The 26,331-nt window shown below is 32.9% G+C and overlaps 1 protein-coding gene across 1 annotated transcript in view; it reads left to right on the top strand.

Annotated features, from left to right (window-relative positions):
- GKAP1 (G kinase anchoring protein 1) overlaps positions 1–24,984 on the top strand; it is a 54,671-nt gene extending 29,687 nt beyond the window's left edge. Inside the window, exons 6-11 of the mRNA XM_081282097.1 lie at positions 9,874–10,026; positions 15,701–15,802; positions 21,274–21,337; positions 21,534–21,604; positions 22,039–22,116; positions 24,661–24,984. Of these exons, the coding sequence (XP_081138223.1) occupies positions 9,874–10,026; positions 15,701–15,802; positions 21,274–21,337; positions 21,534–21,604; positions 22,039–22,116; positions 24,661–24,708 (516 nt within the window). The 3' untranslated portion in view covers positions 24,709–24,984. The remainder of the gene's footprint in view (positions 1–9,873; positions 10,027–15,700; positions 15,803–21,273; positions 21,338–21,533; positions 21,605–22,038; positions 22,117–24,660) is intronic.
- Positions 24,985–26,331: the final 1,347 nt, after the last annotated feature.

The following is a 26,331-nucleotide window of genomic DNA, read 5'->3' as shown; positions in this document are numbered from 1 at the left end:
CAGATGTTCCCTCTGTAAACTTCTTTCCCGTTTGATTTTCTCCTGGTTACAAGCACACTCTGTGTCTGAAGTATGTGTTTACTGGGGCTGTATTTCAGCCCAAATTGGGTTTGCCAGGAATTGGCACCTTCAGGTGCTGCCCCAGTGCAGCGGCTGCAAAATGGTTCTTTCCTTCTTCTACACGCTGACTGGAGAGGTGGTGTCTTCTTTCCCTGCACATGGATATTGTGCAGCGCATCCTTCAGGTTTGCCAGTCCTTGATCTCTAAATGCTCCATACCCTGGCCCACCTTGGGCCTCCCCCAAATTTGGCTTCCTTTATTCCTTTATCCCTCCACTGTGCTCATAGAGGGACTACTCTGGCTGCTGCTTCCAGCCTGATTGTGCCGCTAGGGATTTCTTCCTTATTTTATTATATCAAACCTCCTGAGTCGCTGATCTGCTTTTTGAATGTCCAGTTTTAAATTCCAGTAAAGTCCCCCCACTTTTTTTTTGTTTGCCCACTTTACCAAGAAGCTGCCTGTCTACTTTCTTGTTTCACTCTATGGAGGAGTCAGGAAAGTGACCTCTTCTATTCTTTGATCTTGAAACTCCTCCTTATCATTTTATTTCTTCACTAGAATTTGAATTCTTAGAAGTTAACAAAATCAAATTTTGTTGATTTTGTTCCCTAGTAGTCCTAATTTCTGACACATGGTAAATAGTAATGTAAATGAAAATCAGTTGAGTGAATGACATTGTTCTACCTTCTTACGAAAACTTTCAAGAGTCTTTGTTGGAGTCTGCTTATGTATTTTAATAATGTTTATAACAAGTACATAGTAGGTTTCATTTTCTCTGCCACTTTAAACACATTATTAGGGCTTTCATGGAGCTCTGTATTAAGAATAATTATGAGACTACATTCTTGTTCAGTAAGAAAAAAATGCCACTAACAATTAACTATATTTGCCATTTACAAAAGAAGTGGCTACATGCTTTATAGTTTATTATTCCTGATTTAAAGAAGAGTTTTTTAAAAAAGAGTTATCTTCCTATTTAAAGAAGATTTAAAGAAAAGTTATTTAAAGAAGAGTTATTTATGTATTAGTTTTTATCTTTCTTAGTATTATGAGTTCCAGGAGAGTAGCCCATGCATAGTATAGTCCTGATTACATAGTAACAGCTTATTAAATGCATAATTATTTCAAGTTAAGACTTGATTCTATTGGAGTTTACCCTGGGGGAGAGGAGAAAGTAGACTTACCCCAAATATAATGTCATCATTAATAGCTCACTTGGAGAACATCATTATTTAGATTTCCTCTTGGAATAAGTTAAAAACACTTGAGAAGTAAAAACAAAAAAGCACATAGTTTGCTATTTTGAAAACTGTATAACAGTATGTTAAAGTATCTTTTTAAAAAATATTTTTTTTAGTTTTAAGTGGACGCAATATTTTTATTTCACATTTATATGGTGCTAAGGATCAAACTCAGTGTCTCAAGCATGAGGCAAGCACTCTACCACTGAGCCACAATCTCAGGCCTTTAAAGTATCTTAAATTGTAAAGCTAGAAGGCTATCCTCTAAGACCTAACATGAAACTCTTAGAAATATGAAAGTATTATAATGAAAGTTTTCCCACAAATTAATCTGTGGAGTCTCTGCAAGTCTAGTGAAAATTCTAGAATTTTTGTTTTTGTTTTTAGAACTCAACAAGTTACTAGTATAGAACAACAAAGGCCAAGAGCTAAGAACTCCTAAAGAAGAAGCATAAATAATGTATTTGTCATTCACCAAAAGTCCATGTATGTATGAATATGTTTTTGAGCTGTTTTGTCCTACTGAGCAGTTTAATCCTGGGCCATTTCTATACTTGTTAATTATTCTAACTTTATCATGTTTTATATGTAGAAAAGCAAGGAACAGCTGTATTAAGAAAAAATAAATAAATTGTATCTTTACTTTTCATCACACAATAAAATCAGTTCTGCATACAGATGAGCCATTTAGACAAAAGCATATTTATAACTTTTAGAACTGGAAAATACAGGAGAACATGTTTCTGACTGAGGAGAATGGGAAAAATTCACAGAAATACTCTAAAACAAATGATTTATAAATTGGATGTCATTCAAAGTAAATAACTTATTTTCCAAAAAATACCAAATAGAATGTAAAAAGGTAAGGCACAAATGAAGTTTTCAAAATATAGAACTGATAAAGAACTAGTATCTAGGTAGAAAAAGAACTCCAATCAAATGGTTACTGTCTCACAAGATATAAATATGAAAGAATAAGCAAGAAACATCAGACATTTCACAAAACAGGAAACATGTATAACAAAAACATGACAAACATCCTACTTTGTAACTAATCAGAGAAATGTAAATTAAGATCACACTGAGAATACTGTTTTTTTGTTTTGTTTTGTTTTTCCCCTTTACCCACCAGGCAGGCAAAAATTAAGAAGTTTGAAAATATCAAGATTCAGAGGTCATGGATCTATAGAATTATAGATCAGTTTATATTGGTGAGAATGTAAATTAGTACAAATACTTTGCATAATTTTGTGTTCTTATAAATTTTAAAATTTATAATAACTGAGGAGTCAGCACACATTTTCTATAAAGGGCCAGGTAGCAAATATTTTAGGTTTTGAGGTGTATCTGGTCTTTGTCACAACTACTCAGTTCTGCCATTTATAGAATAAAAGCAGCTATAGCTTACTTAAATGACTGAGAATGGTTGCGTTGCAGTAAAACTTTATTTTCAAAACTGGCAGCAGGCCCCTTTTGGGCTGTAGCTTGCAGGTCCTTGATAGACAATTTTGCAGTTTTACTCCTAAGTACACATGTCCTAGAGAAACTTTTATGTTTCCTAGGAACCATAGGAATTTTATGTTTATGTGTGCAATGGACTAGCCCACCTTCATCTTCCCCGAAGAAAAAACTGGAAAAAAATTATTATTTTTCAGCAGAATGGATAAATTTTAGTGTAATCACACAAAGGTTTACACAGTAGTGAAAGTAAAGTTATGTTTCTGAGTAACTACACAAATGATCCAAAACAGTGTTAAATGAAAAATAAGTCTCAGAAGATTTCTCAGAGTGGTATCAATTTTATAAAACTTAAAACAAAACTTAAGTATTCTTTTTTTTTTTTTTTTTTTTTTAAGAAATGGGGATTAAACCCAAGGGCGCTTAACTGCTGAGCCACATTTTCAGCCCTTTTTTATATTTTATTTAAAAATGGGGTTTTGTTGAATTTCTTAGGGCCTTGTTAAGTTGCTGAGACTGGCTTTGAATTCACCATCCTGCCTCAGCCTCCTGAGCTGCTGGCATTATAGGCATGCACCACTGCACCTGGCAAAACTTAAGTATTCTTGCTAAAAACTACTTAATCTGAGGCAGGGATTGTGGCTCAGTGGTAGAGCGCTCACCTAGCACATATGAGGCATTGGGTTCAATCCTAAGCCCCACATAAAAGTAAATAAAATAAAGGTATTGTGTACATCTACAACTAAAAAAAAAATTTTTTTTAAAGTTTATCCTAATATATAAATCAAGCCTTGAGCTCTGACTTCCATTTTACAAGAGATAAAGTAAACCAGAAAAACCAAGATGGATACTTGGTAGGACAACTGACCTGGTCTCTTTAACAAAACAAAACAAAAATGTTACTGAGAAGAAAAGGTGGAGTGTTTTGAGGAGGATGTTCTACATTAAAGGAGATTTAAGAGATGACCAAATGTAATATGTAGACCTTAATTAGACTAGTAATAAGATGTTTTGTTACAGTTGAAGAAATTCAAATATGAAATAGGCATAAGTATATGATATTAGAAAATATGATTTTTGTTGGGTGTGATAATATGGTTACATTGAAAAATATTTTATAACTGCATGTGAAAGATAAAATGTCATGATGGCTATGCTGTAAAATTATAAGCAACAATAGGGGAAATATAGGATAAATATAGGAAAAACTTTACAGTTGTTAAGTTTAGGGGTAGAATAAATGGATGAAAAATTTCAAAATAAAAAGTAAATAGAGAAAATGGGCAAATGCATTATATTGTTTAATGATATGCTTGTAAAACACAAACCAAAGATGGGAATGATAAACTAACTTTGGGGGGTAGTATTAACTTTTGTAGAGGCAGGAAGATAGAGATAAGTGAAAACTACATGAGGGCAGGGCACAAGGGATAAACAGTGTTCTATGAAAACTACATGAGGGCAGGGCACAAGGGATAAACAGTGTTCTAAATTGCTAAGAAGAATGGTGGAGGGGCTGGGGTTGTGGCTCAGTGGTAGAGCACTTGCCTAGCATGTGTGAGGCATTAGGCTTGGTCCCCGACACCACATAAAAATAAACAACAACAACAAAAAAAACTGCTTTAAAAAAAAACAAAAGAAGAACAATGGTGGAGTTGTGAGTGCCTTCTTAGAAATGGCTTTATTGAGTTATGTACCATAAAGTTTGTCTATTGCATGTGTATATAGCATGTGTGTATTAAAATAATATTTACTTAATATTTGTTTTGAGTTGCTGGGAATTGAACTGAGGGTGTCATGCATGTTGGGCAATTTCTACTACAGAACTACAACCCCTACTCTCATTTGTAGTATATTTAAAGAGTTTTGTGGCTATAATCATAGTCTAGTTTTCAAAAATTTCCATAATTCCCAAGGCTCCTGCATATCCATTTATTTTATAAAAATATTTTTAGTTATAGATGAACATGATAACTTTATTTTATGTATTTTTTAAAATGTGGTGCTGAGGATCAAACCCAGTGCCTCATACGTGCTAGGCAAGCACTCTACCACTGGATCACAACCCTAGCCCTGGCATATACATTTATAATTAGTCTCTACTCCTACCTGCAGCCCTTGGCAATGACTCTTCTGACCTCTATCTCTGCAGATATGCCTTTTTTGGCAATCTCTTATGAGTGTACTTCTACAATATGTTGTCTTACACATTTAACTTCTTTCACTTAGTGTTTTTGAGCTTTACCCATATATAGCATGTATCAGTAATTCATTCAGATTTATCGGTGAATAATATTCCATTGTATAAATGTTGGTGGACTTTCTGTGAATGAACATTTGTTGGCTGTGTGTTTTGTTTCTCTTAGGTGAATATCTAGGAGTGAAATTGCTGGGTTGTATGGTAAATTTATGTTTAGACTTAGAGTCTGTCAGATTGTTTTAAAAAAATGACTGCACCAGTTATCATTCCCAGCAACACTAGGGCTCTAGGTTCCACATTTTAAAATTGGTGCATTATAACTATACATAATGGTAGGATTTGTTGTTAAATATTCACACATGCACATAGTATAACAATATAATTTGACCAGTATTCTTCCTAGTATTTTCCCTGAGGGTTCCATTTTCTATACATTCTTACTAATACTAGATATTGTCTCTGGTTTTGATTATAGCCATTTGATTATAGCATGTAATTGTAATTTTCATTCAGTTTGCACTTTCTTAAACTAAGAAGCATTTTTTTCATGTGCTTAGCAGCAATTTTTGCATCTTCTTTGATGAAGTTTCTGTTTAGATCTGTTGCCCATTTTAAGTGTGTTGTCTAATTGTTGATTATAAGATTTCTTCATGTGTTTGGAGGATATGAGTCCTCTGTCAGATGTATGATTTCTAATTATTTTCTCTCAGGCTGTGCTTTGTCTTTTTGTTTTCTTAATGGTATCTTTTGAAGCAGAAAAGTTTTATATTTTGATGGATTATACTCTTGATGTTCATTTAATAACTCTTTGCCTAACCGAAGACCATTATTATTTATTCGAGAAGCATTTAATTTTTCCTGTAATGTTTATGATTCATATTTTAGTTAATTTTTGTGTATGGTATGAATAAAAAATTCAAATTTACCTTTCAGCATGTGCATATCCAGTTTTCCCAGTGCTGCTTATTGAAAATACTATTATCTCCTTAAAGAAGTGCTTTGGCACCTTTTTTTTTTTTTTAAATACTTTGGCAACTGCTTTCTTTTTTTTTTTTTTAAGAGAGGAGGGAGAGAGAGAGAGAGAGAGAATTTTTAATATTTATTTTTTAGTTCTCGGCGGACACAACATCTTTGTTGGTATGTGGTGCTGAGGATCGAACCCGGGCCTCACGCATGCCAGGCGAGCGCGCTACCGCTTGAGCCACATCCCCAGCCCAGCTTTGGCACCTTTAAAAAAATTAAATTGACCATAAATTTAAAAGTTTACGATAAGACTATCAATCTGTTTAATTGATTTGTATGTCTATATTTATGCAAGCATTATCTGTCTTACTCATTGTATGCTGTGCTCAGATTTCAAATTAAATTGAAATTGAATTGGCTATACAGTAATTGATTTAAAGAATCTGTGTTCTTAAATTCACCACATTTTGATCTTTTTTCTGTGATGAATGGTGGGGGGGGTGGTAGTTGAATTACTTTTGTCTCCCCTGTAGTTTATCAAGTTGTAGTTTAAAATTTTTCATCTTATAGGCTGAAAAGATATTTTGTGCCTCACTAAGAACTACTCAAAAGATATGCGAATAGGGATAGTGGATAGAGATTGGGATAGGATTGTAGTAATGGGAGCATCTATCAAAAAGTAGACACACTAGATGGAACTGCAGTCTTTAGTGACAGGAAAATCCAGAGATTGTTGCCAACAGCATATTATTTATTCTGTTTATAGAAGTGTTTTAAGCACTTTTGTATTTATTGCTTTCAGATGAAGTCTTAACAGAATATACTGAAAGAGGGGCTGGGGGCTCAGTGGTAGAGTGCTTGCCTAGCATGTGTGAGGCACTAGGTTCAATCCTCAGCACCACATAAAAATAAATAAAGTGAAGGTATGTGTCCATCTCCAACTAAAAATATTTTTTTTAAAAAAAGAATATTTTGGGGGCTGGGGTTGTGGCTCAGCAGTAGAGTGCTCAGTTTGCATGTGCGAGACCCTGGGTTTGATCTTCAGCACCACATACAAAAATAAACAAGTAAAATAAAGGTGTAAAAAATTATAAAAAAAGAATATTCTGGAAATAGTTCATGAAGCAATAGGTTTAAGAGTTATATCTGTACCATTTAGCAATAATTTATGGGCATTCCTGAGCCGTAATTACCTGGGGCGGGGTGGGGGGATAAATACTTGCTGTGTCAACTTCTCATAATATTTATGAGATTCAAATAGTAATGTTTGTTTAAATGCTTTGTAAAATATAAAGCATTATATAAACTTTTAAAATGTTATTTGTATATTAAGCACTTATATACAAGAAAATAGTTTATTCAAACACTTAATTTTCATAGACAATGTGAAGGGAAAAGGATGTAGAATTTGATGACAAATACAATTGAAACGGGTAAAATTGTATTAGAACTTAAAAATGTGGGGCCTAAGTGAAATCATTGAAAGTGAGAAGAATATTTTCTTTAGTCTCTGTGCATATAACAGGAAGTCAGAGGAGGAATACTACTTTATTGGAGAATGTGTAAACTTTCTAATTTTACATAATTGGATATATAATGATAGAATATTGTCTCTTTAAAACATTCTTCATTGTTATATAGAATTTATGTAAAAATTATTTATAAGTGCAGTGCAAAATATCAAGCAATACAAGGTTATTAATCAAGACAGTGCATTACCAGCATAAGTATAAACATAGGTTAATGGGATTACGAGTCCAGAGATTTGGACAGGGGTGCCAGGACAATTCATTGGGGAAAATAGTCTTCTTAACAAATAATGCTGGATATCTACATGCCAAAGAATGAATTTGTATTCCTTCAATACCATACAAAAAAATTAACTCAAAAGTAGATGTTAGAAGTAAATGTAAGTACTAAAACCATTTGCAGTGGTGCATGCCTGTACTCCCAGTTACTGGGGAGGCTGAGGCAGGAGGATTACTTGAATCCAGGGAGTTAGAGACCATCCTGGACAGAAAATAGCAAGGCCCTGCCTAGCTCAGTGGTAGAGCACCTTGCCTAGCACTCATCCCCAGTACTACAAAAAAAATTTAATGTTTTTTAGGTTAAAAGGTTAAAAGGTACAATAAATATAACATTTAGAAGAAAATATAGGAATGAATTTTTGTACACTTGGGTTAGGCAGTGGTTTCTTGGATAAATTGTACTTCATCAAAATTTAAAAAATTTTGTGAAATATTTGCAGAGACAACCCACAAGTGAAAATTTTGCAGATCACATTTAGTAAGATATATTTATTTGGAATAAAGAACTCTTACAACTAAAAAAATAAGTAACTCAGTTAAAAAATGGACAAAGGGTGGCACACGCCTTTAGTCCCAGCAGCTCGGTGTCGGGGCTGAGCAGAGCAAAACGATTGTGAGTTCAAAGCTAGCCTCAGCAAAAGCGAGGTGCCAAGCAGCTCAATGAGACCCTATCTCTAAAAATACAACATAGGGCTGGGGATGTGGCTCAGTGGTTGAGTGTCCCTGAGCTCAATCTCTGGTACCCCCCAACAAAAAAAAGGACAAAGGTAGACATTTCTCCAAAAACATAATGCAAATGCCCCAGAAGCATATGAAAGGATGCTTATCTCCACCAGTGTCAGGGAAATGCCACTCAAAACCACAGTGAGATACTAATTTACACCCAGAATAATAATAAATGTTGGTGAAATCACAAAGAAAATAGAACCTTCTTGCACTGCTGATGGGATTGTAAAATAGTGGACTGCTTTGGGAAACTATCAGCAATATCTCAAAAGGTTAAACAAAGTTCATATGACCCGGAAGTCCCACTCTTAGGTATATGCCAAACAGAATTTAAAATATGTCCACAAAAAAATCTTGTGAATGAATGTTCATAACAGCATTTTTCATAATGGTCAAAGTGTATAAACAACTCAGTGTCCATCAATCAGTGAATGAAGAAGATGTTGAATGGAATATTATTTGGCAGTAGAAAAAAAATGAAGTACTGATGTATGCCATAACATTGATGAACTTTGAAAACATTTTACTAACTCAAAGAAACTAGTCACAAAGCTGGGTATGGCGGTGAATGCCTGTGATCCCAGCTACTCTGGAGGATGAGGTGGGAAGATCCCAAGTTCAAAGCCAAGCTGGAGTTGAGAGGCAGCAACCAAGTGAGACCCTGTCTTGAAGAAAGAAAAAAGAAGGAAGGAGGATAAGGAGAAGGAAGAAGTTAATCACCAAAAAACACATATTGAAACTGGGTACAGTGACGCATGCTTGTAATTCCAGTGGCTCTGGAGGCTGAGGCAGGAGGATCATAAGTTAAAAGCCAGCCTTAGCAATGGCAAGGTGCTAAGCAACTTGGTGGGACCCTGTCTCTAAATAATAGAGCTTGGGATGTGGCTCAGTGACAGAGTGCCCTTGAGTTTAATCCCCGGTACCAAAAAACAAAACAAAACAATACATATTGAATTATTCTTTCTATTTGAAATATCCAGAAAAGGCAAATTTATAGAGATAGAAATAGATTAGTGTTGCCTGGGGCTGGAGAGAGGATTTGGAGGAAATGAGAAGGAATTGCTAATGGGTGCAGGGTTTCTTTTTGGAGTGTTAAAAATGTAATAAAATTGTGGTGATAGTTGTACAACTCTGAATAAGTTAAAAACCATTGACTTATCCATATTGAGTGAATTGCATGTGAGTAACAAAAGCTTTAAAATCAATCAGTTCCCAACTTTAAAAAAATATGAAGTAAGAAAAGGACTTTTGGAAATGGGTCTACTGTTTATTTTCTGGAGATACAGAAGGATTGAGTGGTAATCTCCTAGCTATCTTTTTTTTTTCATTCTTTATCCTTCTAGTGACTGACTAGGTTTATTAAATGAATACACTTGTTGGGTTGAATAATAGTAAATCATAATTCATTTTTGACAGGAATTGAGTTCTTCTCAGACTTTATCACATGATGGAGGATTCTTCAATAGACTGGAAGATGATGTTCATAAAATTCTTATTAGAGAAAAAAGAAGAGAACAGCTTACAGAGTATAATGGAACAGATAATTGTACAGCTCATGAACACAACCAGGCATGTAAAATAGAAAATTCTCTTAAAATCATAGTGAAATTAAAATGCAAATTATCTTTTTTTAAAGTAAGCTTGTAGAATCCAGTTTTGATTATATAAAGCAAGTTTTTTGATATTATCTTACTAGTTAGTAATCCCACAAAAGAATTTATGTTTAAAAATACTAAGTTTGTAGTTTATTCATTGATGAATATTTATTGAATATGTTCTGTATTTTATGTACAGTTAAGCACTGGTGAAGGGATGAGGGAACACAAAGATTAGTGGGCATTTGAGGAGGTAGACTTGTAAAAGGATTATTTGGCATGATGAAGACTTGAATAAGAGAGATATGAAACAATAAGAAAGATATTTTGAATAGAAAACTTAATCATAGCTTGGGTGAATTGCGAAGGTATATAAACAATTACGTTTGGCAAGGATTTTGAATGATAAATAACTTTAAACTTCGAAATGGAGAAAGACTGCGTCCTAAGACAACTGCAGAATTAGGAAAGACCTGTAACTGAGTATTCAGAAAATTGAAAAACTCCGCAACCAAGAAGTTTAAGGTAAACTTGGAATTACATGATTAGAGAAATAGATTGAAGTTAAATTTTAAAGATTTTTTTTTCCTGTGAAACTAAGAAGTTAGAATTTTATCCTTTATAACAGGACAAACTGGATGGCCTGAGTTAAATCTGGTCAGTGGTTGGTTTTTTTTTGTTTGTTTGTTTGTTTGTTGTTCTTGTTGTTTTTAAGGCCCATGAACCAAGAATAGTATTTACATTTTCACATAACTGTTTTTAAAAAAGAAAAGAGAATAACCCAGAAAGCCTAAAATATTTGCTGCCAAGCGCTTTACAAAAAAAAAAGTTTGCCATTATGCACCATTGGCTCTCAGTGTTGTCTCCCTTCTCTATTCTAACTCTGAACCAACAGGTATTGCTAGAAAATATTTTTAATACAGTGCTAATGTTCTCATATGATAATCAGTGCTATGTAATTTTTGCCATATCCCTATTTCTACTTGACAGTCCTTTTTTTCCACATTTTTATTGGTGCATTATAGTTGTACATAATGATGTGATTTATTGTTACACATTCATACATACACACAACACAACAATAGAATTTGGCCAGTTTCACTCCTCAGCACTTTCCCCTCCTTCCCCATCACGCATCCCCTAACCCTTTCCTCTGTTTATCTCCCTTTGATTTTTAGGAGATCCACCCCCACCTTTTTTTTTCTTTTTTCTTCTCTAGCTTCCACATATGAGAGAAAACATATGACCCTTGACATTCTGAATTTGGCTTATTTCACTTAACATAATGTTCTCTAGTTCCATCCATTTTCCTGCAAATGCCATATTTCGTTTTTATTTGTGGATGAATAAAAAAGTTTGTTATGTGTATATATATATATATACACCATGTTTTCTTTATCCATTCATCCATTGATGGACATCTAGGCTGGTTCCATAGTTTGGCTATTGTGAATTGTGCTTCTATAAACATGGGTATGCATGTATTACTGTATGATGATTTTAACTCTTTAGGATAAATAAGTAGAGAATCTTTGAAGGCTTTTGAGTAGAAGGGAGAGTTTTATTTGGTAACTATTAATTTCATTGCAGTACCTAGGAAAAATTGGAGGAGGATGAAGGCTATGGAAAAGAACTAGATAATGCTTAATTGTAAGGGTTTAGTGCAACAGTAGTATTCTATTAGTAGGAATATAAATTGGTATAACCATTTTGGGAAACAATTTGGCGTTATCTTTTAAAATTGAACATGATGGATGGGCATGATCTATGTTGTAGAAACTCTATCCCTGAACTAAGCCCTGTAGGCATGTTAAAAACTTCATTGTTTTGTAATAATAGAATCAATAGGAGAAGTGAATGAACTGTAAGCTGCAGTTCATTGGACAAATATCAAGAACAAAGTGTTTAATGATAATAGAGTTCAATGCTATTCATACATATATTAAAAAATTAGAAATTTGATATATTACTTAGGGATATCTATATGTACACATGTATGTTTTATATACACATATAAATATACACATATAAATGTATATATACATAAAGGTGATGTTAAACATAATGTTAATGTAATGTTCATAACAGTGGAGATCATCAGGAGAGAAGAGAAAGGGATATAAACTAGGAGAGGCACATGGGTGCTGCCAAGGTATTGGTAAAACTCATCCTTAAAAGAAGTTCAAAACTCTTAATCTGCATATTGGGTTACTTTTACTTTTATCTAACATATACATGTTATATATGTGCATATGTGAAGTCTTTCATAATTAAAAAAAATTAGGATTTTGTTGTAGTATGTCATTGAGTGTACTGGGGATAAAAGAATTGAGGCTGGTTTTTAAATTCTCTTTCTCTGCCCCATTGTACTCCTTTCTCAGAGAAAGAAAATTCTTTTTGCCAGTATTCAAATCATTTTTAAACTGTATATGCATTTATATGTCAGGAATTATTAAGTGTGAAAAAATAAATGTGTATTCTGCCATTTTTTTTTTCCCCAGTACCAAGGATTGAACCCTGGGGAGCTTAACCACTGAGCCAAATCCCAACCCTTTTTTATATCTCATTTAGAGACAGTGTCTCACTGAGTTGCCTAGCACCTCACTTTTGTTGAGGCTGGCTTTGAACACACAATTTTCCTACCTCAGCCTCCTGAGCTGCTGAGATTATAGGTGTGCACCACTTCACCTAGTGGAATTCTGCCATTTTTAACAAGCATTTATTTTCATTAAGTAGATTTTTATCATTTCTTACAAACAAAAAGAGTACATGAGAAAATGTCAGAGTATGTAATACCTATTTATATTTTATAAAATTTGTTCCTGTGTGCACATCTGTATACACACAAGATATACACATATGTACATGATACGTATGTGCATTCTGTGTCATAGTATAAAACATTACTATCATGAGCTACTCTTAAGTAAATTTGAAAGCATTGTTTTCAGGATAGCCTCAGTTCAATTAACTTCCCATGTATATACTCTTCCAAACTTTTTTCTATAGCAACTGCAAACCAATCCTGTGTGAAGTCCTTCCCCACTTACTCATGAAAAAAATGTGCATTTCACATGCCATTTCCTCTTCCACAGCCCAGTCTTCAACACTAAAACCAGAAAATCTGGATATGATCTTTACTTCCCTTTTATTCCCCATAACATTTTGTTTTTATTATAGCAGTCATTCTTACCATTCTTAATAGATTGCAAGTTCCTTTGGGCACAGACTCTGTCTTATACATCCTTTCAATCTCATTTTATTATGATAACTTTTACTTAGAAGATAATTTGTAAATATATTTATTAAAATGTAGTACTTCATTAAAAGTGAGTATATGTTAAAACAATATGGCTCTGTGTTTTAAATAGTGTTATGTATTTATTGTAGAAATTTAAGTAAAATACAACAATAAAACTAAAAATAAATATTTGAGGAATAGATATATGGAGATATATATATATTCAGATATACTGCATTAACTACTTAAAATAGACTCTTATTTCATCGTTAACCATTGAGTTGGTGGGAATTATTATCATCCCCAATTTGTAGATGTAGTGGGGAAAGAAAGACCCTCATCTTAGTCACCTGGAGGAACCTACTTGTGATATTTTGGTATAGTTCTACTTTTCTATGGATATATACATTTTTCCTCAATGTATAACTGTCATATGAACCACTTTTTTCGGTTAATTATAGATGGTGAACATTTCAGGTCATCAAATAGTTCTTGTACATTAAATAAATAATTCAGTTTATAGACTAAGTTGCTTGCAATTATCCTATGCTGAGAAAAATCTTAATGTACCAGTTTGATAACTAATGAGATTACATGTTTTTTTCAAGTTTTTTTTTGGTCATATGTCCATCATATTGGTTACAACTATTTTTTCTAGCTTTTAAATTCACCTTTTGATTACAGTATTTTTTGAGATTTTTTAATTGAGTCAAGTCTGTCAGTCTTTTTGTTTTCTTCCTTTGATATCAGAAAGTCTTTCCTATTCAAAGTGGAGGGTCATATTAATCCAGATTTTAAAAAATACTTAAAATAGGATATAGAATTGTGGCTCAGTGGTAGAGCATTTGCCTAGCACGTGTCAGGCACTGGGTTTGATTCTTAGCACCGCATATAAATAAATGAATAAAATTTTAAAAAGATCCATTAGTTTCGTAAAAACATACTTAAAACGGTCTCATTTTTATCAAAAGTTGTATTCTACATAGTTCTCATTGTTAGATACTCAATATAAAATAATTTTGATAAAAGAAAAATTTAAAACAATAAAGTGAAACCTTATTTATGATTAAAATGTTGACATGTCTTTCTAGAATTTTTTTCTTCACACATATTACAATTTTGGGATCATGCAAATATATTTTATTGTTCTTTATCATCATTTTTAGTGATTGCATAGTTTTCAATTTTGTGAATTTACTGTGTATTTGGCCTATGTCCTATGCTTTGGCTTTTAAATTGATAATATATTTTTCATAGATGCTTCACCTTCCCACTTAACATAAATTTCTAGGAGTGAGATTCGTGGGCCCAATAGTAGTATAGTGCTAATTTTGATCTACCCATCTTATTCCTTAAACTAGAAACTCAGACTAGAGTGTCCATCATCCTCATTTGCTACATTCAACCTCTCATCCAAATGCTGTTGATTCTGCTCCAAATTATTTCTCAGATACACTTATCTCCATTTATTCTGCTTTACCTTTATCCAAGGCATAATCTTGTTTGATCTGGGCTTATAATAGCATTAAAAGGTCTATCTACCTGTCTTTGCCCCCACTGCAGTCCATTTTCCACACAATACCTAAAGCGATTCTTTACAAACATTAATGTAAATCTAATATAAAATATAAATATAAATCAAATATATATATAATGGTTCTGCTCAGAATCCTTCACTGCTTTCTGTTTTAATCACAGTAATTTGCAGACTGTTTTTATAGCTTACAAGTCCCTCTAAGATCAGGCTTTATTGATTTTTCTGAAGTCGTCTTATACTATCTCGCCCCTTATTATACTCCATCTACACTGTCGTCTTTTTTCTTCCTTTCTAATTGCAGCATTTGTTTATCTGTGATCTGTCTCCTCTCTTAGATATCTAAGTCCCATAAGAGTAAGAAGCTTTTCAGTTCAGGTGTTCTATTGTATACCTGGTACCTAGCAGCTAAGATAACCTGTATTTGTGGAATAAATTGTTGTTGTCTCCTTACTCATTATATAAATAGAGCCAATTTATGTTCATCAAAAGAATGGACTTTGGATGACTTTGTACATTTAAATTTATTTACTTTAGTATATGGTATAAGATGACAGGAATTTTCAGGATAGACTAATAATAATAACTTGTCATGGAGCACTTTTAATGTTTATTTCAAGATAGAAATAACATTCCAGAGTCCTGATATTCTTAAGTATATTTGCAGTTTGAGATTAACTGTAGAAATCTTATTTGCTTACATTATAGAATTAAGATCATAATTGAGTCAAAGTGGAAATGTCAATATTTAAGGTTGCCTAAGAAAATTAATTAAAGTTAGGATTTTTCCTTTTAAACTTGTTACAAAGGACTGTTGCAAGCCAGGTTTGATAGAACAATTTTAGTCCTAAAATAGTGTTTTTCTTTTTTCAGGAAGTGGTTCTAAAAGATGGAAGAATTGAAAGACTAAAGTTGGAACTTGAAAAGAAAGATGCTGAAATCCAGAAGCTGAAAAATGTGATCACTCAGTGGGAGGTTTGTATGCACCAGTCTATAAATGCAAATGTTCTTTTTCTTTTTTTTTTTTTTTTTAGTTGCCAATGGACCTTTATTTTAAATAGTTATATGTGGTGCTGCGAATTGAACCCAGTGCCTCACACATGCTAGGCAAGCGCTCTACCACTGAGCTACAACCCCAATCGTCTGCTTTTCTTATATGTAAATGTTTAATATACAGCTGATAGAAACAGTCATTCTGCTATTGAGAATTTTAAAACTGATTAATGATTTAATGTCTGAACAATATTATAATTTTTATTGTTGTAAAATATTTATAACCATTTCAAGTGTACTACTGATTCAGTGGCATTGAGTATCTTCATGATCTTGTCTAATCATAACCATTATCTCTTTGCAGAATTTTTTTTATCATCCTATCCCAAACAGAAATTCTGCACCCATTAAACAACTGTATTTTCATTCCCCAGACCTTTATAACCTTTAATATCTATGAATTTGTCCATTCTGGTTACCCCACATAGGTAGAATCATACATTGTTTTTCCTTTTATGTCTGGCTTATTTCATTTAGTATGTTTTCAAGGTTCATCCATGTTGTAGCATATATCAGAATTTTATTCCTTTTTATAGTTGAATGATGTTCCATTGTATGTATATACTACATTTTGTTTGTTAGTATACAATCTTGAGTCCCAGATTTTAATTCTTTGGATTAATTTTTTGAGAAACCACCAACTCTTTTTCAAAGTAGTTATACCATTTTTTAAAATATTTTTTTGTTGTTGTTGTTGGACACGATACATTTATTTATTTTTATGTGGTGCTGAGTATCGAACCCAGTGACCTGTAGGCACTAGGTGAGCGTTCTACCACTGAGCCACAACCCCAGCCCCAGTTATACCATTTTGCATTCTCACCTGTGCTTAGGGTTCTAATTTCTCCAAATCTTCAACATTTGTTAAATAAGTGTGTATTTTTAACCATAAATTATGTGAATTACTCTCTTACTTCTTCCTTTAGCCCTTAAAATTTCTTTACTCAATTTGAATATCACTCTCTTTGACTAATTCTTAGAACAATTGTTTATTGAGTACTTGTAGTATGCCAAATACCCTTCTGGGTCCTGCATATGTAATAGTTAAAAAAAAAAAAAAAAGAAAGAAAGTCAAGTTCCAACCCTTATGGTATTTACACTTCTTTCCTGCTCCTGCCTTTAAGAATCACTATATGTGCCTATCTTCCTTAGCCTTTCATTTCTGCTTTCATTACTTTTGTTGTTAATAGGCATGGGGAATAAAAAATGAGTTACAAGGAAGATAAACATATAAACAATTGCAGTACAGTATAAGAATTATAATTGATATTTGACAGAATATTCAAGAAGTACAGAGAAAAGAACAAAGAGTTGTTGCTGTTTAAAATTGGTAAGATTTTACAGAAAATATGTTTTTTCCAGAGAGGAAAATAGTGTGTACAAAAACATGGGAATGGTGGGATGTACATGGTAACTGACATTTAGGGAATTGAGAAGCTATCGAAAATGAGATTGAAGGTGTTTGTTGGGTATTACACAAAGAGGGCAGTAAAAAGTCTTTTCTTTTTACATGAGAATTATTTTGTGGGATGATGATGCATGTAGCCTAGTCTTAAAGTGAAGACAGTCTGATGAAAATGACCATGAATTGAGTGTAAGAGGAAGGACACATTTTTCAAACTGTTTTGAGAAATGGGAACTAATAGATTCCATTTTTAACTTGTTGAATTTGAAATGGCTGTGTTATATGCAAGTATATATGCTCAAGACACAGTGGGGGTCAATATATATGCATTTAACTTTATCAATTTTATATGCTCTTTCATAAACTTTCAAAACACTAGTAAGGGCATCAAATATTGCATACATTATCATAAACTACTTATTACTGGTATTTTACATATTTATGTTTTTGTAGATATGCTTATTCAGGATTGTATATACAAAACTATGTATGCTATTTATTTATGAGCAATTTAGGGAATTTTCACAGGTAAGTTTGCACATTTTCAAGTTTGCTTTAAGAACCAATTTAGACTCTTCAAGGCTTACTTAAGAGGTGGCTTGTGTATACTGAGCAGAACCTTGGAGCTAAAGTTTTGAGCTAAAGTTTGGTGAGATGTTAGAAATTGAAGACATGAGAATGGGAATTTTATAGTAGTGTGGCTCCATATTTATAGTGTATTTTTCTGTATTCATAGTGAATATAGTTGTAGTTTAGTGGATATTTTCCCCCTTGTATCTATGTTTCTATCTTGTCTTCCTTATTCATTTCTAAACTCAAGTCCTACCCTTTATATTTACTGTGGTGCTTTGGTTTACTGTGTTGACTATACTGTTACTTAGCATATAGTACTGATTTATCATTAGCAATTTAATGGACAAAGTACTGGTTAGTAAAAGCCACTTTTATAGGATGTGAAATTCATTTAAATTTGTTTTACAAATAGTTTTGAGGGTTGGGGGTGTAGCTCAGTGGTAGAGCACTTGCCCTGTGTATACAGGCCTTGGGTTTCATCCCTAATACTGCCAAATGAAACAAAATTTTGGGATCTGGTAACTTCTGCACATATCTGTACATGTTTAGAGAAGAAATGAAAAGTTTCTTAAAGTTTCTTACGTGTTTTCTTTAGGCTTTTTTTTTTTTTTTAATTTTTTTAGTTGTCAATGGACCTCTGTTTTACTTATTTATATGCAGTGCTGAGAATCGAACCCAGGGCCTCACACTAGCATGCTAGGCAAGCACTCTATTACTGAGCTACAACCCCAGCCATTCTTTAGGCTTTTATTTTTAAAAATATACTGAATGTATTTTTTTTTGATGTACTTATTAATTCTTTATCAGTGATTCAAAGAATGTTACATGTTGAATAGGGTAGCATAGGCAGAAAATTGCCTAGAATATGGATTGTTAATGTGGGAGCACAATTCCTCTTTGTTTATAAATATATTATTATATCATTTATGTAGTATGAGAAGGAGCAAACCATTTGGAAAAAGAAATTGAAAAAAGAGTTAAAAGATTTTAATAAATAAGTCATATCAGCTAAAAATTACCATAATAATAATTTTTAGTCAGTGAATTAATAAGAGATTAAATTTTAACTGAGAAGAGATAGAACTGCATTACAAAATTCAGTTACCACTGCAAGTGTCCCAAAATTTAAATTATAGTTTAATAAGACTAAAACTTCATTTTTAGTATTCAGTAACCACATATTGGATAGTGGCAGATATGAAACAGATATAGAAAATTCTTATATATTGCTGGACAGTACTGGTATAGAACTGTGAGTCATTTTCATTTTGGTTTTTATCTAAATTATTTTGAATTGTATTACCTAACTTTCCTTCACTTTTATCCCTCCTTTAAATTTATAATTATCCCTCCTTTAAATTTATAATCACCTATAATAATATCTATTATTGTATCAAAGATTATTTTAGTAGTAGACAATTCTGAGTACAGGTTTCTCTATCCTTTTTCTTTCAAAAGTAATTTATATCTTTTTTTTTTTATTTTTTTATTTTTTTTATTGATTATTTAAAGCATTACATAGTTCATGATATATCATCTTTCATACATTTGACTCAAATTGTGTTTTGAACTCCCATTTTCACCCCAAATACAGATTGCAGAATCACATCTGTTACATATTCACATTTTTACATAATGCCATATTAGTGACTGTTGTATTCTGCTACCTTTCCTATCCCCTACTATCCCCCCTCCCCTCCCCTCCCATCTTCCCTCTCTACCTCCCCTGCTGTTGTTCAATTCTTTCCCTCTTTTTCCTTCCCCCTTGCCCCTCATAACCTCTTATAATTTTACGTATCATTGAAGGTCTCCTACCATTTCCATGTGCTTTCCCTTCTCTCCCCGTTTCTCTCCCCCCATTCGTCTTTGTTTACTGTAGTCTTTTCCTCATGCTCTTCCTTCCTGTTCTGTTCTTAGTTGTTCTCATTATATCAAAGCAGACATTTGGCATTTGTTTTTTAGGGCTTGGCTAGCTTCACTTAGCATAATCTGTTCTAATGCCATCCATTTCCCTGCAAATTCTATGATTTTGTCATTTCTTAGTGCTGCATAATACTCCATTGTGTATATATGCCACATTTTTTTTATCCATTCATCTATTGAGGGGCATCTAGGTTGGTTCCACAGTCTAGCTATTGTGAATTGTGCCGCTATAATCATTGATGCAGCCGTATCCCTATAGAGCGCTTTTTTAAGGTCCTCAGGGAATAGTCCGAGAAGGGCGATAGCTGGGTCAAATGGTGGATCCATTCCCAGCTTTCCCAGGAATCTCCATACTGCTTTCCAAATTGGCCTCACCATTTTGCAGCCCCACCAGCAGTGTACAAGTGTGCCCTTTTCCCCACATCCCCGCCAACACTTATTGTTGTTTGACTTCATAATGGCTGCCAATCTTACTGGAGTGAGATGGTATCTTAGGGTGGTTTTGATTTGCCTTTCTCTGATTGCTAGAGATGGTGAGCATTTTTTCATGTACTTGTTGATTGATTGTATGTCCTCCTCTGAGAAGTGTCTGTTCAGGTCCTTGGCCCATTTGTTAATTGGGTTATTTGTTATCTTATTGTTTAATTTTTTGAGTTCTTTGTACATTCTGGATATTAGGGCTCTATCGGAGGTGTGGGGGGTAAAAATTTGTTCCCAGGATGTAGGCTCTCTATTTACCTCTTTTATTGTTTCTCTTGCTGAGAAAAAACTTTTTAGTTTAAGTAAGTCCCATTTGTTTATTCTTGTTGTTAACTCTTGGGCTATGGGTGTCCTATTAAGGAATTTGGAGCCCGACTCCACAATATGTAGATCATAGCCAACTTTTTCTTCTATCAGACGCAGTGTCTCTGATTTGATATCTAGCTCCCTGATCCATTTTGAGTTAATTTTTGTGGATGGCGAGAGAAAGGGATTCAATTTCATTTTGTTGCATATGGATTTCCAATTTTCCCAGCACCATTTGTTGAAGATGCTATCCTTCCTCCATTGCATGCTTTTAGCCCCTTTATCAAATATAAGATAGTTGTAACTTTGTGGATTAGTCTCTGTGTCTTCTATTCTGTACCATTGGTCCACCTGCCTGTTTTGGTACCAGTACCATGCTGTTTTTGTTACTATTGCTTTGTAGTACAGTTTGACCTCCGGTATCGCTATACCTCCAGATTCACACTTCCTGCTTAGAATTGCTTTTGCTATTCTGGGTCTTTTGTTTTTCCATATGAATTTCATGATTGCTTTGTCTATTTCTTCAAGATATGCCATTGGAATTTTGAGAACCCTAAAGAGAGAGATAGAAGAAGATCTCAGAAGTAATTTATATCTTTGAGTAAGCCTAGAATTCACAGCTCCACAAATTGATAGTGAAACAGTAATTGTTAAAAGAACACTAATTGTATCATTTACTTTTTTTAAAATAATTTTTTTCTCTTAGGCAAAGTATAAAGAAGTAAAGGCAAGAAATGCACAGTTATTGAAAATGCTGCAGGAAGGTGAAAGTAAGTGATGTTATGTTTTTAGAGTTAAAGTTAATCTTAAATAATACCTGAAGACAATTTTTCAAGATATAAAAAGGTTTCCCAGAGTGTTCTCACTGTACTTAACTTGGTATTGGTTTATTGTAGTATTGTTTAAGTATTTGAATGACTGAAAAGACTATACGGTGGTTTTTCCTGTTTTTTTTTTTTTTGTCAGTGAAAGATAAAGCAGAAATTCTTCTGCAAGTTGATGAATCACAAAGTATCAAGAATGAGCTAACTATACAGGTAAGGAACTATGGAGCATTCGAGTAGTCTTTTTAGGCTGTTCTTCAATCTTACAGTATTAAACTTGAATAAACAAATACAGCCCATCAACATTGCAAGAAGGTGATAGAAATTATACTTTTATTGTGTAATAGCAAATAAATGATGATTCTATTTTTTGCACCAATGGGGAAAAATAAGGTTGCATTTTAGTGAACTGTGAACATAGAACTTATTCTGTTCCTGTACTTGATTTTCTCTTTCTATCCTTATTCGGTCTTCTAGTACAACAGTGAGCTTATCCTATCTATCTTTAATATATAACCATGTACAACATCTAATGGAAATTATGTGGAGGGTTTCTCCTTTGATACTCATTTATTTGTCAGAATTTATCATTGTAAATTAAGTGTTATAAATTTTAAAATGTTTTCTTATTGAATATTTGGTCATAGGTGACGTCACTGCATGCAGCATTAGAACAAGAAAGATCTAAAGTGAAAGTATTACAAGCAGAATTAGCTAAATACCAGGTATGCTTTTAAAATTTTCAAGAGTTTTCATTACACACAGTAATTTGAGTAGACACTATGTGAGAATAAATGTAGTATTTTATTCTTAGGCCAGAATTTACACACCATATATATTAGTAATTTTGTTAATAGTCATGTACTTTTTGTTTTAGAAAATGTTAGATATTGATTTGTACAGTATCAAGTAATTTGGGAAAGTCTTTGGAATTAGTAGAAGTATGACATATGTGCCATTGAGTCATCTTGGGGGAAATGACATTTGTCCCATTATATCCTAAGTTTGCTTGGGTACAGGGCTATAGTTCCATTAAAGAGATACCATTTCCCCTTTATAAGTACTATGTAGGGGTAATATTTGGAGAAATTGTGTGCATATCATTTTTTATGATAATATTTGCATCAATTATTATTTATGTTATTTGCATCAGTTATTTTTGGTGATTACCTAATAATGATTTTCTAATTTTTGATTTATTCTGCATTTACAAGATGACATTCAGCATCTTCTCTCTGGATGAAGCCAAAAAAACCCCAAAACAGTGCTTCATTTTAATATATATTTATACGTACATACACATTTGTATGTACATATTTATGTTTCTGAATCATAAAAATGCATTAATTGATTTGGAATTATGGTCAAAAAATGCTTAGAAGCCAGTGGTGGTGTGGAGAACCTAAATTTTGTTTAGTCCTAGCTTTGAAATTGAATCAGTTTGGGAAGGAAAATTTTCTTTGCTTAGGAGATTTTGAAAAAGATCCCCCTATATATTTGTTGTTTGGTTTGGTTGTTGATTTATTTCATTGAGTTGCATGGTAAGTTTTTAGCCACATAACATTGATAACTATGTATAGTGGTTATATATCTTAAAGAATTCTTAAATTTATTTTTATTTTCCTGCTAATAGATAAATCTCTTTTTAAAATACATGTCATTACAACCTAATGTTCTACAAAACCTGTTCATTCATTAAATCTTTGCAGAACTTTAATGTGGTCAGGAGTTAAGAACAGCATTCTTATACTTGGGATGCTCCCCTCCCCTCCACTTCTTTCCTCCCCTATACTTCTCTCCCCTCCCTTCCAAGAGTGGTGATATAGAGAGTAGTATAAACAGAATTAGGGGTAAAAGAAATTATTTTCAAACTCATTATCAAATGAGTCTAGGCTTGTTATGTCTCTGTTATGACCACTACTTCAAAAATGTACTTCCATAGATAAGCAGTTCTCAAATTTGGTTGATCAGCAGGATTACTTGGAAACATTTTGAATTACAGATTATAATCCAGTTAAATAGATGTGGGACAAAGCCTAGACATCAGAATTTTAAAAACACTACTGCTTACCAAAGTAAGCTTTATGCATGACTATCTCACAATTCATTCCAATTTTATATATAACTATAATTTACCAATTAATAAATAAGTAGAAGGAAGATCATTAGAGAAGGGGAAAAAGGATCGGGGGAGGGAGGAAGAAGGGGAATTAGGGGATTGAAATGAAGAAAACTGTTATGCATTTATGACCATGTCAGAATGAACTCCCAATAATGTGTGTAACCATAATGCACTAATAAATTTATAAATACTATTACTTAGGTAATTTTTTGATACTTTTGTGTTTGGGTACTGGGGATTGAACCAAGGGGTACTCGACCACTGAGTCACATCCCTATCCCTTTTCATTTTTTATTTTTAGACATGTTCTTGCTAAGCTGCTTAGGGCCTCACTAAGTTACTGAGGCTGGCTTTGAATTTGTGACCCTGGATTCTATCCTCAGTACCACAGAAAAGTGGGTGGGTGGGAACTATTTTAAGGTATTTATATTTAAATTGAGGGATAGAGTGTATAGTTATGGAAAATTTTAATTTTCTTTTTATGCATTGTACATGCCATATTTCTACAATTCATATTTGCTTTTTAAATCAGAATAAAGCAGGAAATATTATGTTAAAAGTAATGCATATAAAATTCTTTATGTCTTTAAAAGCTGCTTTTTCTCTTGGCTCAAGTCAGATACCATAAATGGTGTTTCATATGCAACAAGTTAAATTTAGATTTATATGTGCTACTGAGAAATCTATGGATAAACAATCAAATTTCTTATTCTGTTTATATCAACAAAACTAGATAGAACTTATATTATTAATTGTATTACTCAAAAGATCATGAACAGAATTATTAAATGTGCTGAACACACATAACAGATTTTGTGTTTTATTTTGGTATTGATTAAAATTTTAATATTTTTAAATCTCTGGGGCAGTCAAAGTGAGCTCTAAAATGTAATATGTTTATCATCTAGCTAAGTAAGCCCAGACAAATTCATATAAAAGTGCTGTAACTATTTTCTACAACCTACTTTAATCATTTATAAAAATAACCACATAAGAATAATTCAGTAGTATACATATTCAAATTTATAACAAATTCAAGAAAAAAATGCTTTCTTATCCCCAAATATCTTTGGTTGTATATATTCTTAAAATGAAAATGACCCCCAAGTGCTATATTCTAAATAATTTGTTGTATTTTTCTTTACAGGGTGGCAGAAAAGGGAAAAGAAACTCTGAATCTGACCAGTGTAGGTGATTATATTATTAGCCTTTGAAGTCAACACAAAAATTAAAACTTTCAGGGTTTTTCAAAGATGTATATATTTAATGCTGTGCAACTGCTAAACTGTGCAGTTTTGTTGAAGAAACTAAAAGTACTAGTTCACTAACAGTCTATAATTTTATGTTCTTTTGACTTAAAGTGGAAAGAAGAAATATAGAATTCCAGCCAAACTCAGTGTTTATCGTTTACTGTTCATACTTCTTATCACTTTAGTTTTTCATCAGTCAATAAAGTTAATTTACTCTTCCACTAGTATGTTTGATTTTTAAATTTTCATTAACAATGTAAAAACATTGTTTTTGCTTATAGCTCAACCAGTTAATTGGATTCTTTCAGCTTAGCAAATATTTATTCAAGACATACACGAGTGAAATATGGTTGACATCCTCAGTTAGGTTATGTCTAGGGGAAATAGAAAGTGAACATGGGTAAAATAAAAGCAAAAAATAATTATCGTGTGAGTATGCTATCATATTATTTGGGAATTGCGAAAACTTGCATGAGATAATTTTTAGAGAGTATTTTTTTTTCTGTAAATTTGAGAGGCATTCCAAGCAAAAGTGATCCCTTTCTGGGCTGAAAGATTTATTTAAAGAATAATCTGGCCTGAGGACAGTAACATGATACACTGAGAACTGGAGGACTATTGATGTGTGGGGAGGAAGGAATGAGAGATTTTTCATTGGTATAATCAATTACTAAAAGAGCTTTATTTTAGTACAATCACTGAAATACAATTATTATTCATTAAAATAAAATTTTTCTTTGTGTGTTAACAAAGAGAATACATAAATAATGGTCTTGACTCTTAAAACCAGCATTATATTCTACATCTTAATAATCTTTGAAGAAAAAAATACTTCAGCAGAAAGTTCATGAAATTGTCATCATTGCATATTTCTGTCTTCTTCCATGAGGTTATATTAGCCTCGCAAAGAATTGTGATATATTATTCTCTGTAGTCCAATTGCTTAATCTGTTATGAGGCACAGAGTAGATGCTAAGGAAATATTTAATTAATAAAAGAAGACCTTCAGGGCTGGGGCTATAGCTCAGTGGCAGAGTGTTTGCCTGGTATGCCTGAGGCACTGGGTTCAATCTTTAGCACCACAAACAATATACAAATAAAATAAAGGCATTTTGTCCATCTACAACTACCAAAAAAATTAAATTAAATTAAAAAAATAAAAGAAGACATTCAAGGGAAAAAGACAAAAAGGCAAAAAGAGTGGAACTGATAAGGGAACAGAAAGATAAGCAAAGACTGTGTTAAGGGAATAGAATGCCTTCTTCCTCACCCCCTACCTCCCCAATCCATGTGCTAAGGATCAACCTAGTACCTTGTACATGCTAGGGTAGTGATCTACCACTGAGTTACATCCCCAGCCCAGACTGGAGCATGTATTTATATAGGACAGTAATGAGAAAACAGAAAAGGTAGGCTGGGAATAGTTATCATCCATCTTGAATTCCAGATTAAGAAATTGGTAGTGGGCTGAGGTTGTGGCTCAGTGGCAGAGCACCTGCCAAGCACGTGTTGAGGCACTGGGTTTAATCCTCAGCACCACCTAAAAAAATAAATAAGTTATAAAAATA

The sequence above is a fragment of the Spermophilus citellus genome, assembly GCF_964194105.1.
Source record: "Spermophilus citellus genome assembly, chromosome: 2".
Taxonomy (NCBI): domain Eukaryota; kingdom Metazoa; phylum Chordata; class Mammalia; order Rodentia; family Sciuridae; genus Spermophilus; species Spermophilus citellus.
The sequence above is the reverse complement of the archived record's forward strand: the minus strand, read 5'-3'. Positions and strand labels throughout refer to the sequence as shown.